This window comes from Stylophora pistillata, chromosome 2 (assembly GCF_964205215.1).
Source record: "Stylophora pistillata chromosome 2, jaStyPist1.2, whole genome shotgun sequence".
NCBI classification, from domain to species: domain Eukaryota; kingdom Metazoa; phylum Cnidaria; class Anthozoa; order Scleractinia; family Pocilloporidae; genus Stylophora; species Stylophora pistillata.
In genome coordinates this window covers 32,647,602-32,661,814 of record NC_142520.1, presented here as the reverse complement: position 1 = coordinate 32,661,814, position 14,213 = coordinate 32,647,602, and the positions used below count along the sequence as shown (strand labels likewise).

Below are 14,213 nucleotides of genomic sequence, written 5' to 3'. Positions count from 1 at the left end.
GAATGCCAAAAAGCGAGCAGGCCTTTCAATCAATGAAGATCTCCTCCGTCGCCTCATGTGCCATAGCGAGCAAACGGCACACACATGGTAATTAACATAATACATCCATTTAAGAGCAGATTTTGCAACATTTTTGTCTCGCAAGCATGCGACGCATCATTAACACTTTGTGCTTTCTCTTCATTGCTTGTCCAACTCTAGGTACCTCAGAGAGGACCTAACCCAGCTGGCTGCCAAGGCTTGAAAGCAGACTATAGAAAACACCAAAACATCACCAGTCAAAGAGGAGGCCAGGGCCGCACTAGAGGAAAGCCACACTGTGAGCGCCCCCTCTGTGAAGATGCTACAGTCTCTGACTTCAGAGGAGCTCGCTGCCGTTTCAGAGGTCTTTGCAGACCATATAAGGGATAGGTCATTTCCCCTTAAGAAATGAGCAGTAGCTCTGATGAAGAATGATGAGATGTTATCTCCCCTAGTAACATCTGATAGGAAGGTGAAGCAGGTGGTGGACCGGGTGCGGTAGCTGGTCCGTGCCCAGCAGCCTGCCACTCTCCCCAGTCTCCCAGAGGAGGACCCTCAGGACAGAATGGCGAGATTTATAGAAGAAAACCCCAAGGGGACTTCTTCAGCTGCATCAGCCTACTCGTCGGCTACCAGAAGACAGACATGGTCAGAGGAGGAGACTACCTTAATAGAGAATGCCTTTGCACACTTTGATCGTGTTCCACGAAATACAGAAGGTCCCTTTTTGCCTAGGATATACGCATAGATATGATTTGGAGGAGAAACCCTTTCGACCATATACGAAATAAAGTGAGGAATCTATTCAAAAAGAAAAAGTGATGAACCTATTCAAGAAAGAAAAGCGATGAACCTATTAAAGAAAGAAAAGTGATTAACCTACTCAAGAAGAAAAAGTCATGAGTGCCTTCCAGATAAAAAAAAAATAAAAACCAGAAAAGCCCAAAAAAAATATATATAAAAAAAAAAACGGTGATAACTGTTGTGTGATTCTGAGTGACTTGTTAGGGATCAAACACGAGCTGGGGTAGCCAGCCCCTGGTGAGTGCCCCACGAATCATCACTCAGTCTCACACAACAGGTACATGAGATCACACGGGCCCCGTTGACTCTTTTAGACTTGGAACCTCGTGTTTTTTTTTTTACGTTGCGTCCTTTGTCCCGTTGCGTTTTTAACTCCGCCATTGCCGGTCCCAAGCCCGGATGATAAAGGAGGAGGGTTGGGCTTTGATCTTGCTGGCCAAGGCCCGTAAAAAACACTTGAAAAACTGAATAAACTGTTGCGGTAGGCCTAGCTAGACACTAGATGACAAGCAGGCACAAAAAAAGACTAGAAATCCATAAGGGTTGGGCCTTGGTCTTGCTGGCCAAGGCCCGTAAAAAACACTTGAAAAACTTAATAAACTGTTGCGGTAGGCCTCACTAGATACTAGATGCCAAGCAGGCACAAAGAAGACTAACCATCCCTAAGGGTTGGGCTTTGGTCTTGCTGGCCAAGGCCCGTAAAAAACACTTGAAAAACTTAATAAACTGTTGCGGTAGGACTCACTAGATACTAGATGCCAAGCAGGCACAAAGAAGACTAAACATCGCTAAGGGTTGGGCTTTGGTCTTGCTGGCCAAGGCCCGTAAAAAACACTTGAAAAACTGAATAAACTGTTGCAGGAGGCCTTACTAGATACTAGATGACAAGCAAGCACAAAGAAGACTAAACATCCCTAAGGGTTGGGCTTTGGTCTTGCTGGCCAAGGCCCGTAAAAAACACTTGAAAAACTGAACAAACTTTTGCGGGAGGCCTCACTACATACTAGATGACAAGCAGGCACAAAGAAGACTAGACATCCCTAAGGGTTGGGCTTTGGTCTTGCTGGCCGAGGCCCGTAAAAAAAACACTGGAGAAACGGACTAAATAGTTGCGGGAGGCCTCACTAGACACTAGATGACAAGCAGGCACAACAAAGACTAAACATCCACAAGGGGTTAGAATTCCAGGCACCAGAAACATTGGCCCCATTAGATCATGGCAAAGCACTTAAAACAGATCTGATTCACTTTTAAAACTTCCTAGCTGGAGTGGATTACTGCAACTCAGAGGTTAGAATTCAGGGCACCAGAAACATTGGCCCCATTAGATCATGGCAAAGCACTTAAAACAGATCTGATTCACTTTTAAAACTTCCTAGCTGGAGTGGATTACTGCAACTCAGAGGTTAGAATTCCAGGCACCAGAAACATTGGCCCCATTAGATCATGGCAAAGCACTTAAAACAGATCTGATTCACTTTTAAAACTTCCTAGCTGTAGTGGATTACTGCAACCTCAGATACGTTCACGGCGTGGCCACCAAAATGGTGTCCCATGCACAATTCCTATATGAGTCTATTGCGGAAAAAAAATATCCACTCCCAGAAGGTCTGAGAGCGCGGGTCGTTGTTGCGGTATTATGTGAAATAATACAAGACGTCTGCAAGAGTGTAGACATGTCCCGACGAGCACAACAGATAGAGAGGAGCACCGCGGAAGGGTTAATCACAGTGGCGAATGTGGAGGGGGACGTAACAGATGATTCAGAAGACCCTAACTGGTTAAGTGACGAGCTTTGTCTACACAGACCGTATACGAAATAAAGTAAGGAATCTATTCAAAAAGAAAAGGTGATTAACCTATTCAAGAAAGAGAAGAGATGAACCTATTCAAGAAAGAAAAGTGATGAGCCTATTCCAGAAAAAAAGTGATTTATGACTTATGATTTATGCTAACAACACCCGAGGTGAATGAGATCATGGCGTCGGCGCAAGCGCAAGAGGGAAGGAAGGCCCTGCTTGTGGGAGAGAGGTGCACTGACACCTCTCAATTCACAGTGTCACAATATGCGGCAGCCTGGAACTTCATTATAATGGCAATAACGAGAAATTGTGGTACGCGCCTCGACGCTTTGGAGATAGTCGCCCTTGGCCAGTGGAGGGCTGCTCGCTGGGACGAGGAAGAAACATCAAAGGTCATCCTTGTGACCAGCTATAAAAGAGAGGTAGAGGGCCCTGCCCCCGATTCCATGCAATCGTGAAATAGTACAGTGGATTGAGGTGTTTGTTGCAAAGCTGAGACTGTTAGTGGCAAAAGACTCGTCGGGTACCTAAGAGAGGACCTAAACCAGCTGGCTACCAAGGCTTCAAAGCAGATAATAGAACACACCATAGCATCACTAGTCAAAAAGCAGGCCAGGCACAGAGGGGGAGAGTACCTTAATCGAGAACTCCTTTGCACACTTTGATCGTGTTCCACGAAATACAGAAATAAGGTCCATTTTTGGCTCAGATATACGGCTAGATATGATTTGGAGGAGAAACCCTTTCGACAGTATACGAGATAAAGTGCAGAATCTATTCAAAGAGAAAAAGTGATGAACCTATTCTAGAAAGAAAAGTGATGAACCTATTCAAGAAAGAAAAGTGATGAGCCTATTCAAGAAAGAAAAGTGATGAACCTATTCAAAAAGAAAAAGTGATGAACTTATTCTAGAAAAAGAAATGATGAACCTATTCAAGAAGGAAAAGTGATGAGCCTATTCAAAGGTCAGAGATATAAAAACTATCTCAATATGGCAACACATTACCAGGGATAAGACAAGGAAATTGAAAGCTGGAGGCCATCTCCACGCTCTCCACGCTCTCCCCCCTCTGCCTCCCCAGCGAAGAGGCCATTGGTTGTATTGGACTCATTTACTGAGTCCACTGAGAGACCTCCATCGAAAAGGAGAGGGCAGGGGAGCCCGAGCGAGGCATCTGGTGTAGTCCCTCCTACACCCTCACGCGCCACAAAACCATCTGTGGCACCTGCGCCAGCCAAAGAGGGAGGCCACGAGAATGAAGAGGAGTACTTTACAGAAGCCAACCCTAACACACCAAGGCACGAATGGCTGGTGGTGTTCTTTTGCCTGCCAAGTAAAGAGCTTACTACAAAACCTAGACCCAGCTGGCGATGATATAGATATCATAGCTCAAGAGGATGGATGCCCAGTCTAGCCAAACTTGCAGGCGGCACATTAAAAAGTTACATAAACTCATTACAGATGTTTATCCAATTTCTGGTGAACCGCAGGCCCAGACCTGGTTTCCCAACCTTGACACCAGAGGTGCAGGAGGTATTCCAGGAGGTGCTCGCTAGAAAAAAAAAGTGATGAACCTATACAAAAACAAAAAGTGATGAACCTATTCAAGAAAGAAAAGTGATGAAGCTATTCAAAAAGAATAAGTGATGAACCTATTCGAGAAAGTAAAGTGATGAGCCTATGAGCCTATTCAAGAAAAGTGATTAGCCTATTCAAGAAGTAAAAGTAATGAGTGCCTTCCACATCGAAAAAAAATAAAAACAGAAAAGCTCAAAAAAAATATTAAAAAAAAAAAAAAAAAAAAAACTGTGTGATAACTGTTGTCATTCTGAGTGACTCGTTGGGGATCAAACACGAGCTGGGGTAGCCAGCCCCCGGGAGTGCCTCACGAATAATCACTCAGTCTGACACAACAGGTACATAACATCACACCGGCCACATTGAGTTTTATAGAGTTGAAACGTTGTGTCTTTTTTTTACGTTGCGTCCTTTGTCCCGTTGCGTTTTTAACTCCGCCATTGCCGGTCCCAAGCCCGGATGAGAAAGGAGGAGGGTTGGGCTTTGGTCTTGCATCCCAAGCCTGTGAAAAACACTTGAGCAACGGAATTGTCATTGAAAGCTCTGATAGTGTATTATTGTTTAGTGTATTGGGATAATTGAGGAGTTTGAAGGAAATGGAAACTTTTTGTTCAAAATGGCCATGCCATTCCTTAGTTTTTCAAAAGATTGACTAGTGAATTGGACATTGAGAATTTTGATCCAAATGGCCATGCTACTCCTTAGCTTTTCAAAGATTGACTAGTGAATTGAAGATTTAAAATCTCAAGGCAAATGGCTATGCTACTCCTTAGCTTGTATAATCTGGTCAAGACAGTTATTATCAATTTTTTTATAAATTTTCAAAGGCCTATTAGTTAGGCGAAAATATCATAATTTTGAGATGGACAGGGTTAGGGTTAATCTGTCACTCAACAACCCTATTGTTAACTAACTTAAAACTGACACGTATGACACTACAATCCTGCCTTCCTTGTGATGTTCCTAAATTAGGAAAGTGATGTTGATTGACATCTGTCATTTCAGGTTGACTTCTGTCAATCAAAGCGAAAACTTAATTATAAAGTTTTTTATAGAATTTCACATGAAACTAAACTTCATTCTGAGGTCTATTTAATGCTGAAAAAATTGTCTTTTTAATGTTTAATTTTTTTATAAATTTTGAAAACACTATGAGTAAGGCGAAAATGGCGTAATTGTAAAATGGACAGGCAGTCATTCAATCTACTGTAACTAAAGAACTCTGATTCTCCCAGCCTTCAAACTTGGCAGACAGTTAGTGCAGCAATAGCTCTATTGTATGTGTAAGTATCAAGAGAATTCTTTAAAACGCATAAGATTTATATCATCTAAGAGAAGACGAAAAGGGTTGAAAAAATCATTTCTTTCTTTTTTTAATTTCATTTAAAAGAACAAGATATTGTGATTACATCGCTGCTAGTTTGACGAAAAAAGGAAAAAGATTGATTTTTTATAAATTTTTTAAGATAAAAGTGATAGGTCCGCATAGCGTACATATGACACTCGTGTTAGCAGAAAATTCGTAAAAAATTTGTAGATAGAGTAATATCTAAGCCAATAACAACAAACTGTTGTTAAAGTGCCCCTGAGATCAAAATTTTCGTACTTCAGCTTTTTACATTTTCGCATTCAGTATATTCTCCTTACCTACCCTGTTAAATTTCAAACTAGTCCGAGGACCAGAAGTGTCTTTTTTTAGGCCGTTAAATGCGAGATTTCGCGTCCGCCATTATTTGACCATGTCCCGGAAGTTGATCGCAGTATTCAGAGGAAGTGACGTCAAACGCTCAACTCGAAAATCTCACATGGCTAGTTGTGAAACAAACATAACACAGTGATCTTTTCCATTCTTACTACAACATCCAAAAAATGACGGGGCACCGATGCGTAGTTCAAGGCTGTAGTAATTGTGCAGACCATGCTAGTGGAATTTCTCTCCATCAGAGCCCTGTGAATAGATCAGAACGGGAAAAATGGATGCGATTTGTGCGAACCCGCCGGGCAAATTTCAATCCCACAGGTAGATTTGTAATATGTTCTGAACACTTCTCAGAAGACTGTTTTGAGAGATCCATGCACTTGGACGGCTCTAGGCGAAGAATTCTGCCGGGTTCGGTGCCTAATGTGCGAAAAAAGGGATTAGAAAAGCCGCTCTCAGCTCGATCAAGACGAAATGTAAGTCCGTGTCTCTTGTCACCTTTACATGCGTGCTGACCTTTTATATGTGGTTTGAAGTTCATTGACCTCCAAAAATATTCCTTACCATTTCATGGAAATGCTTTATTTTCTTTTAGGTGCTTAGAGACATTAATAGATCTGACAACGCATCGTCTCTTGCTTCGCAAGAGGATGTAGAAATACGCAACGAATCGGCTGCACTCGTTGTGGACCTAAGTCAGGTATTGTACTAAATAATCGAAAAAATTGTAATTAGTAATTATCTTACACCGATCCAAATTTTCGCCCAAGTGATGGTAATATCGAGCCACATTTTATTCACTTCTTTCTTCTTTTCTTGCATTGTTCCGATGAACTTTTAGGTTGACGATGATCCAACCCAAACCACGTCAACTGAATTTTCTGAAGTCCCTGTAGAAAGCCAGGTACACATTTATGGCAAATATAAAATTCTCACATCTATATATATATATTCTTTTGTAGTAGAATGTAATTCGTAGAGCGCACAGAACTGTGATTTCCAACAATTCACTCGTTAAATTGCCTGATGAGAGTGGTCCAGTACAATACGAAACATTTCTGTAGCAATAAACGGTGATTACTCAAGAAACCTAATATATATATATATATATATATATATCCTACACTTAAGAATCGTACAACATATTTCGCCAATTTCTTTGCATTCTGAAGTTAAACTATTTGAAATAACTTAACTTAACTTTTATAACAGAGCATAAACCTAGAGTCTGACCCACGTACAGATACTCCAATACCATCTTTTTCTGAGGAACTTAGAGGATCTTTGTTTCAAGAGGCAAGTGAGATGTTGAATTCCAGTAAATATAAGTGAATGTTTCATTCAAGACTTTAGTATCAATGTCTTGTATTTCAGACTACTGATGGAATGGTACAAACCTGCATGAAATGTGAGGATTTAAGAAAGGAAAAGAGGAAACTTCTCAGGCAACTGAGAAGTGCAGAATCAAAATTGAATGATTATAAGGAGAAGATGACAAGTAACCAAACAGAATGGGTGAAAACACTTCAAGACATTAATAACTCACCAATGAAAGAAAAATTTCACAATAATAGTGGTAGGCTGTAGTACATATTTACCACTTCATAGTTCTTGTTTCACATAACTGTAACCTATTTTTATGCTTCATTTGTGGAACTCTCTGTTCATAGTCAGTTTATTACTAATATGTGTGTAGGTGCCGATACTTCACTATTAAGTGGTGACACAGATGGAAATGAGTCTGAACTGGATTGCAAAATGAATTTTGCGCTCATCGAAGAGGAAGCTACTGAAAAGTGGGAGGATAATGATCCCACATGGGCACCTGAAGAAATAGATGACATTTATAATAAAGCAGGAGATGATGATGCTGACGATTCTAAGAAACCTAGGTAAGGTATTCAACATTGCTTAAGTACAAAACCTAAACCTACAACATGTTACCAATCACTGAGCAGGTAAACAATTTGGGTTTAATTTTATTTTTTTGTCATTTCCAGGCTGAAGTGTGAGGGCAAAAGCTGTCAAGAGGAACCCAAGGGAATAGTCTTTCTCTCTAAACTTCTCCTGTTATTTCAGCATTGTCATTTGTGCTTTGCTCCTGAGCCAGAGCTTAATGTTAGCCAGACGGGAACAATGTTGTCATTTACTTCCAAGTGTAGAAGTTGCAGTGGTACCTTTTCCTGGAACAGCCAACCCTTCCTGATTGGAAAATTTCCAGCAGGAAACATACTTCTTAGCTTTGCTATCATCTGTGCTGGAGCATCAGTGGGCAAAGTTTTACTTGTTTTCAAACACATGGGACTGCTATGCTACAGTGAGGCCACCTATTATTACCATCAACGGCACCTCCTGTTCCCCACAATTATGAAATTTTGGCATTCCTATCAGGAGAAAGTCATAACTTCACTGAATGGGAAAGAAGTTGTGCTAGCTGGTGATGGCAGGCATGACAGCATGGGCCACTCAGCAAAATATGGAACCTACACCATATTCTGCTGCACTGTCGGCCTCATTATTCACATTGTGCTTGTCCAGGTAAATTTCAACAAAACTTGAGTAACTATGCAGTTAAATAACTACAAATTGTGGTGCTCAACAACACAAGCTAAAATATAAGGTGTCTAACAGAGCAATCTGTGTATTCTTCACCTCTTTGCAGTATAGTCTCATTAGTGAGTTTGCTCCAATAGCATGATTCTGTCTTATATTTTTTACAATGATCCCAAATTAATGGTTTTGCAGGCCAATGAAGCAGGCAGCAGTTCTAACATGGAGTTTTTTGCACATCAAAAAGCCTTTGCTTTCTTGCTTGCAACTGGAATGATAATTAAGTCCTTCATTTCTGACCGCCACCAGTCTATTGCAAAGTGGATGAGGCAGGATTACCCCAAGAAATGCCAGGAATTAGGAAAGCCTCTCATTGACCACTTCTTCGACCTATGGCACATTGGCAAAAGTAAGCTTGCTTTCATGTTTGTGTATATAATTTTCCTTGGCACTGATATGCATCATGCCTTTGGTCGAATGTTGCTAAATGATGCTACTGACGAGTCTAAATGTCCTGTTTTTCATCCTTTGGTTTTCTCTGCAAGAGATTCAAAAGATTTTGACAAAGATCAGTAAGGAGAAAGGCTGTGAAGTAATTGCAAGGTGGAAACAGGCATGTGTGAGGCACTTTTATTGGTCAGTTACCTCAACAGAACCAAAGCTGGGAGAAGTCATACTTGCCAAGTTCAAAACCTTTCTCTATCACATCATCAACCATCACAAGGATCTACCAAACCAGTTATTTAACAAATGTGCCCATGGTGTAATAAACACACAAAAAGTTTGGTTGACAAAAGGTATTTGAAATCTGTTACTGTTATTGTTACTGTTCACCGCATTAAATGAGCATTGCATTGCATTAAATGAGCATTGCATTTTGACATACTTATTGTTAATAATGCAAGTTTAAATTGTTATTTTAAGAGAGCAGTGTTGTGATAATCTTTCACTGAGGTTTGGCAGGATGCAAAGTAAGTCCTTACAGACAAATAGCAAAGGTAACTGAAAGAATGTCAGAGTTGCCATGCCTTTACCTCCTTTTTCTCAGGTTCTGTTGCTTACGAAAAGTTGGTAGAGGCTCTCACCCAAAATTCATTGTTGAAAGGGATCAAGCAGGCCTCTCCTGTTGCCCAAACTAGCTGTTTGGAGGGTTACCACTCTGTGGTAAACCAGTTTGCCCCAAAAATGCTGTCTTACTCCTATTCAGGGATGTTGTGCCGGTAAGTACCACTTAGTGGATATAAACTTGTGCAGTTGAAAGAAAATGCTGCAAATAGTGTTACCAATACGATTATTTTTACAGGACTGTTCTTGCAGCAATCCACTTCAACTATAACCTAAAAAGAGAAACCAAGGTTGACGAACATGGAAAATCTAGGCTTAAAGTCACATACCCTAAGTTCAAGCAGGGTGAGGCAACAGTCAGAGAAGTCAGAGTTGATCCAAATTATGGTGAGTTATCACGCCTCAATGAATTTGACCATAAATCCAATAGAGTTGGCACTTCAACTCGTACCACTGTTTATTTTAGTATAATAACACAGTCCACTGTTCAATCTTCTTTCAGAATATGTCTCTGAAATGTACAACATATTGACAACCACATCAAGGGAGACTTTGAAGAACATAAAGGACCAACTTGCAGAACAGGAGCCAGCAGCATTGCATTCCATGATGCTCCAGAAGGAGGAAAAGGAAGCTGCTAAAGCCAAATACAGTAGCCGAAAAGTGAAGGAAACTGCTCTATGTCCTCCTACATGTTCTGGTATGAATGTAATAGGATAATAATTATTACAAAGGTTTTTTTGTACTGGTTTTTTCTGATTCTAATAGTCAATATTTCCCCCCAAAAAAATTGTATTTCTCCACTTCTGGTTCTGACTTATTGATTTACATCCCCTAAGTCTGTTATCTACCCTCCCTTAACAGATGCTGAGCTTCAAGCAATGCAGCAAAATTCAACAGCTGTTAGAAGACAGAGAAGAACACCAATGTGTAGGACTTGTGGAAAGCCAAGGAGGGGACATACTAAGGGACAGTGTAGCAGCCAAAATGGCCCATAGAGTTATAGATTAAAATTGGAGAAAAAAATTGCACCTTGCTCACTCCATGTGTTACTTTTTAGCGGAACATTGACAAGAAACACCAAATTTGACAAAAGAAAGGGTCGTTTTGTCAGTTCAGGCAGAAACGTTCTGTGAAAACTTTTCTGGACATAATGTTCGGGAGTGTACTGCTCTTTATTATGAGCAACTTGTATTGTGAAAAAAATTAACCTGACAAACATCCGAGCTGCTTCTCTCTGATAGAGGAAGAATATTATTTAATTTCCAGAATGTCAAAGCATAAAAAATTATTTCACAACTATAACTATCAAATTATACATCTTCCTCGTATCCCTTGTATTCTGATTTCTCAGCCATAGGAAATGTCTTTCTTATCCTATTGTAAACACAACAGGGCAGAGGCAGACGGTTTGATGCCCCAACATATTCCCACACCAGTCTGACAAACTGTCGGTATGCCACAGCACGGAGGAATCTGCAGGAAGAAAATATTTCAACTGATTAATCTGAAGAATTGGCAGAAAGATTATTGAAAATGCAACATTTTCGTAGTCTACAAGGAGTATAGTGAGGAATCTTAAAAATAAAATACTCATCAGAAATTACAAATCTACCACCAGGTGAAAAGAAATGAGGTAGATGTTGAAACAAATGGGCTTATTTTTATGTGACTTTTCAAAAGGAGTTTCAATTATCTTATAACATCTGAACTTCTTGTTTGGGCATTATTACGGTGGCCCATATCTGCAAACACAACACAATATTTTTGAAACACAAGTCAATTTTGTGAAACACAACATAAAATTATCGAAACACAACACAAAATTATCGAAACACAACACAAAATTAGCGAAACACAACACAAAAGTAGCGAAACACAACACAAAATTATCGAAACACAACACAAAATTATCGAAATCAACTTTGTGTTGTGTTTGGCTAATTTTGTGTTGTTTGGCTAATTTTGTGTTGTGTTTGGCTAATTTTGTGTTGTGTTTCGCTAATTTTGTGTTCTGTTTCGATAATTTTGTGTTGTGTTTCGATAATTTTGTGTTGTGTTTCACAAAATTGACTTGTGTTTCAAAAATATTGTGTTGTGTTGCAAGAATTGTTTGTTGTGTTTGCAGATATGGGCCACCGTACATTATAGATGGAAATCATAAATTCTATCGCGTGAACTTACTCGTTTTCTGCTCTGTCTTCTCAAGCATTCATAGCGGTGTATGATTTGTTCTCCCTCGTTTTCAGACCAATTCCGGCAATTTGAAGCACCCATTTGTTCAGGCAAACATCTGCGAAACCGGGATGCAATAAAATACAATTGTCCATCTCTAGCTCCTCCATTTTTTCAACGCACCGATTGACCTCTTTGCAGCATCTGCATTCTTCGTGTTTAACCACAAATTCTAGTGAACAGTTGGAACATTGGCACCTGGTAACGAAAATATTTTTCAATCCACAAATTTTGGTCACACTTTATGAAACATCCACTTCAAAGAGAAGTTACTCACTGAGTAAGTCAACAATACTCGCGTCACTAAAAGCTACATGTAGAGATGCGGTAGTTCAGTAACGCAACCATGAAATGAGCAGATGTTAAAAGGAGAGTAACAAACCAATTCACGACGGCATCTTCGCCAGAAAATCTACTCCACAGAGTTTCTTCCTCCTCTTCTTCCTGCGCTACTAGCTCCGCGTACTCGGCCGCTTCTTCTTCGGTGGCAATCGGCTCGATGCTTTGGTCGTATGGCAAAAATTCATCGTTTGCCGACGCAAAACTATCCTCGGAAGCTTCAGATCGTTGCCGGGACAATTCCTCATCAGAGAAAGATTCCATTTACGAACTACAACTAAACAGTCCTTAAAAACGCAATAGACGTACTTCTCTGGGCAGCGCACAAAGAGAGTTGTAGGAGAGCGATGCGACAAGTGATGCGTGGTTTGTTGAGCGTTTGACGTCATGATGACAATTTATGCATTTCGCTTCCGGAACATGTTTTCAACAATGGCGGACGAAATTTTGACGACTTTGAAGCGGTAAATATTGGTAATCGAAGGTTTGTTTCGCGTTTTTAATGGCATAAAACGTTTTAACTTGACTCAATTGAACATTCTGTAAACAAAAAAGCCCAAAATAAAATGTTCAATTTTCGTCTCAGGGGCACTTTAAGTCTAAGGACTATCATGTCAATATCATTTCGTGTCAATTCCGTAAGATTTTGATGCTTTTTCAAGCCCTGCAAAAAAGGGTCAAAATACCCCATTTTTTCAGCTTTTTTAATCTCCAGCGCATGCGCATTAATGATTTGCGTACTTTTAAATACCTCAAGTTGTAGTTCGTGAGGCGACCTTTCCAACGATATATAAGTTGTCTACATTTAATGAAATAGTGCTCAACAAAACGTGAAAAACCTTCTAACCCTAACCCTAGCTTTTCTCAAAATATGCAAATTTGACGAAAAAGGCGCATAAAATCAACACTATTTGACGTGATGACGTCATACTTGGTCCACATAATACAAACAACGCCTTAAACATCCTGTGAAAGTTTCAGCCCAAAAGACCAAAGAATAAAGGTTTTAGCAGTTTTGCGATCTAGCCCTAGTTTCAAGGTTGAGTTATGAGTGAAAGTCTGGTGTAGGGGTCATACCTATACTAGGTCTCAGCTTAGCTCTGAAATTATCAAATTAGAGGGAATCAAGCGAAACCAATATTGCTTGACAGGGAGTGACCTATACTATGCACATACCAAATTTGGGCATGCCTGGATTATTTTTAGGGCGATTACCCCTTGATGTTGACCCAGCCTCGTTAACCCTTACCTAAGTGCAATATTTGCTATTTGCTTTCAATGGAATCATGTCAAACCTTGCACAAACATTGTTCTATACTAGTGCTCTATCTATGCCTAAGCACAAGTTCAGATATTAAATCCTGAGTTTTTTATGAATTTTTTAAAGAGGAGGGGTAGGATGAGTCCAGGTCAACACTTTTTTGAAAATGTTGACGCGGACTCGTTTTTGGGTAATAGATGCATGGGTGCATGTGTAATCAATTTTCGGTGGAAACGTTAGAATGCACTCTCCAAATCCCTGGGGAATAAAAGGGGAATAAAATGGTACTAATATCGCTTGACGGGGAGTGACGGGGGACTAGGTCTGATGCTATTTTTAGAAAAAAAAATTAATTTTTCCTTCAATCCCCGGAAAAGTTGACCCGGCCTCATTTGTCAACTTTTCACTCCAACATCTTAATAAATATTTTATAGATAATAATGAAACTTCACACAAACATAGACCAATGTCTAAACTATATGAGTACCAAGTTTTATTAAAAACTATTAAAACGCAAATTTTTTATAAATTTTTTAGTGACCCCACCTAAGTAAGGAGGCCGGGTCAACATCGCGTGAACCTAATTAGGGTTTCGCGTTACAGCTAATGTGGTGCTAATTAAATTTGTATCTCATTTCTCTCGTTACAAATGGAATTGGATTTGGTCATTGACAATACTGACAATTGCGTCATTATGCCCCATTTCAAGGGGCAACCAGAAACCGATCTGTAACCTTTGCCATGAATAAGGTAACCAGCGTAACGAATGCCCTATGGTTATTTGCTTTCGGTGTAATGAAACGGGACATGTTAAGCCCCACTGCCCCAATGGAAACCCAAATCCACCTGAAGTGACG

At 40.1% G+C, this 14,213-nt stretch overlaps 2 protein-coding genes across 3 annotated transcripts; one reads left to right on the top strand and one right to left on the bottom strand.

Annotated features, from left to right (window-relative positions):
- Window positions 1-6,076: 6,076 nt before the first annotated feature.
- LOC148738401 (uncharacterized) lies at window positions 6,077-10,552 on the top strand. 2 transcript variants are annotated; one of them, XM_088749799.1, is made up of 13 exons: window positions 6,077-6,382; window positions 6,502-6,606; window positions 6,748-6,810; window positions 7,119-7,202; window positions 7,281-7,482; window positions 7,603-7,798; window positions 7,907-8,444; window positions 8,652-8,865; window positions 9,002-9,253; window positions 9,505-9,676; window positions 9,760-9,908; window positions 10,024-10,221; window positions 10,386-10,552. In XM_088749799.1, exons 1-13 carry the CDS (start codon window positions 6,077-6,079, stop codon window positions 10,517-10,519), a joined length of 2,613 nt encoding a protein of 870 aa, XP_088605925.1. In that variant the 3' UTR covers window positions 10,520-10,552. The 2 variants fall into 2 exon arrangements, with proteins under 2 accessions (XP_088605925.1, XP_088605926.1); XM_088749800.1 differs by lacking the exon at window positions 7,119-7,202.
- Window positions 10,553-10,744: 192 nt separating this feature from the next.
- Window positions 10,745-12,694, bottom strand: LOC148738400 (uncharacterized). The gene is made up of 3 exons (XM_088749801.1): window positions 12,139-12,694; window positions 11,706-11,954; window positions 10,745-10,997 (listed from the first exon to the last, which is right to left on the bottom strand). Exons 1-2 carry the CDS (start codon window positions 12,357-12,359, stop codon window positions 11,726-11,728), a joined length of 450 nt encoding a protein of 149 aa, XP_088605927.1. The 5' UTR covers window positions 12,360-12,694; the 3' UTR covers window positions 10,745-10,997; window positions 11,706-11,725.
- Window positions 12,695-14,213: the final 1,519 nt, after the last annotated feature.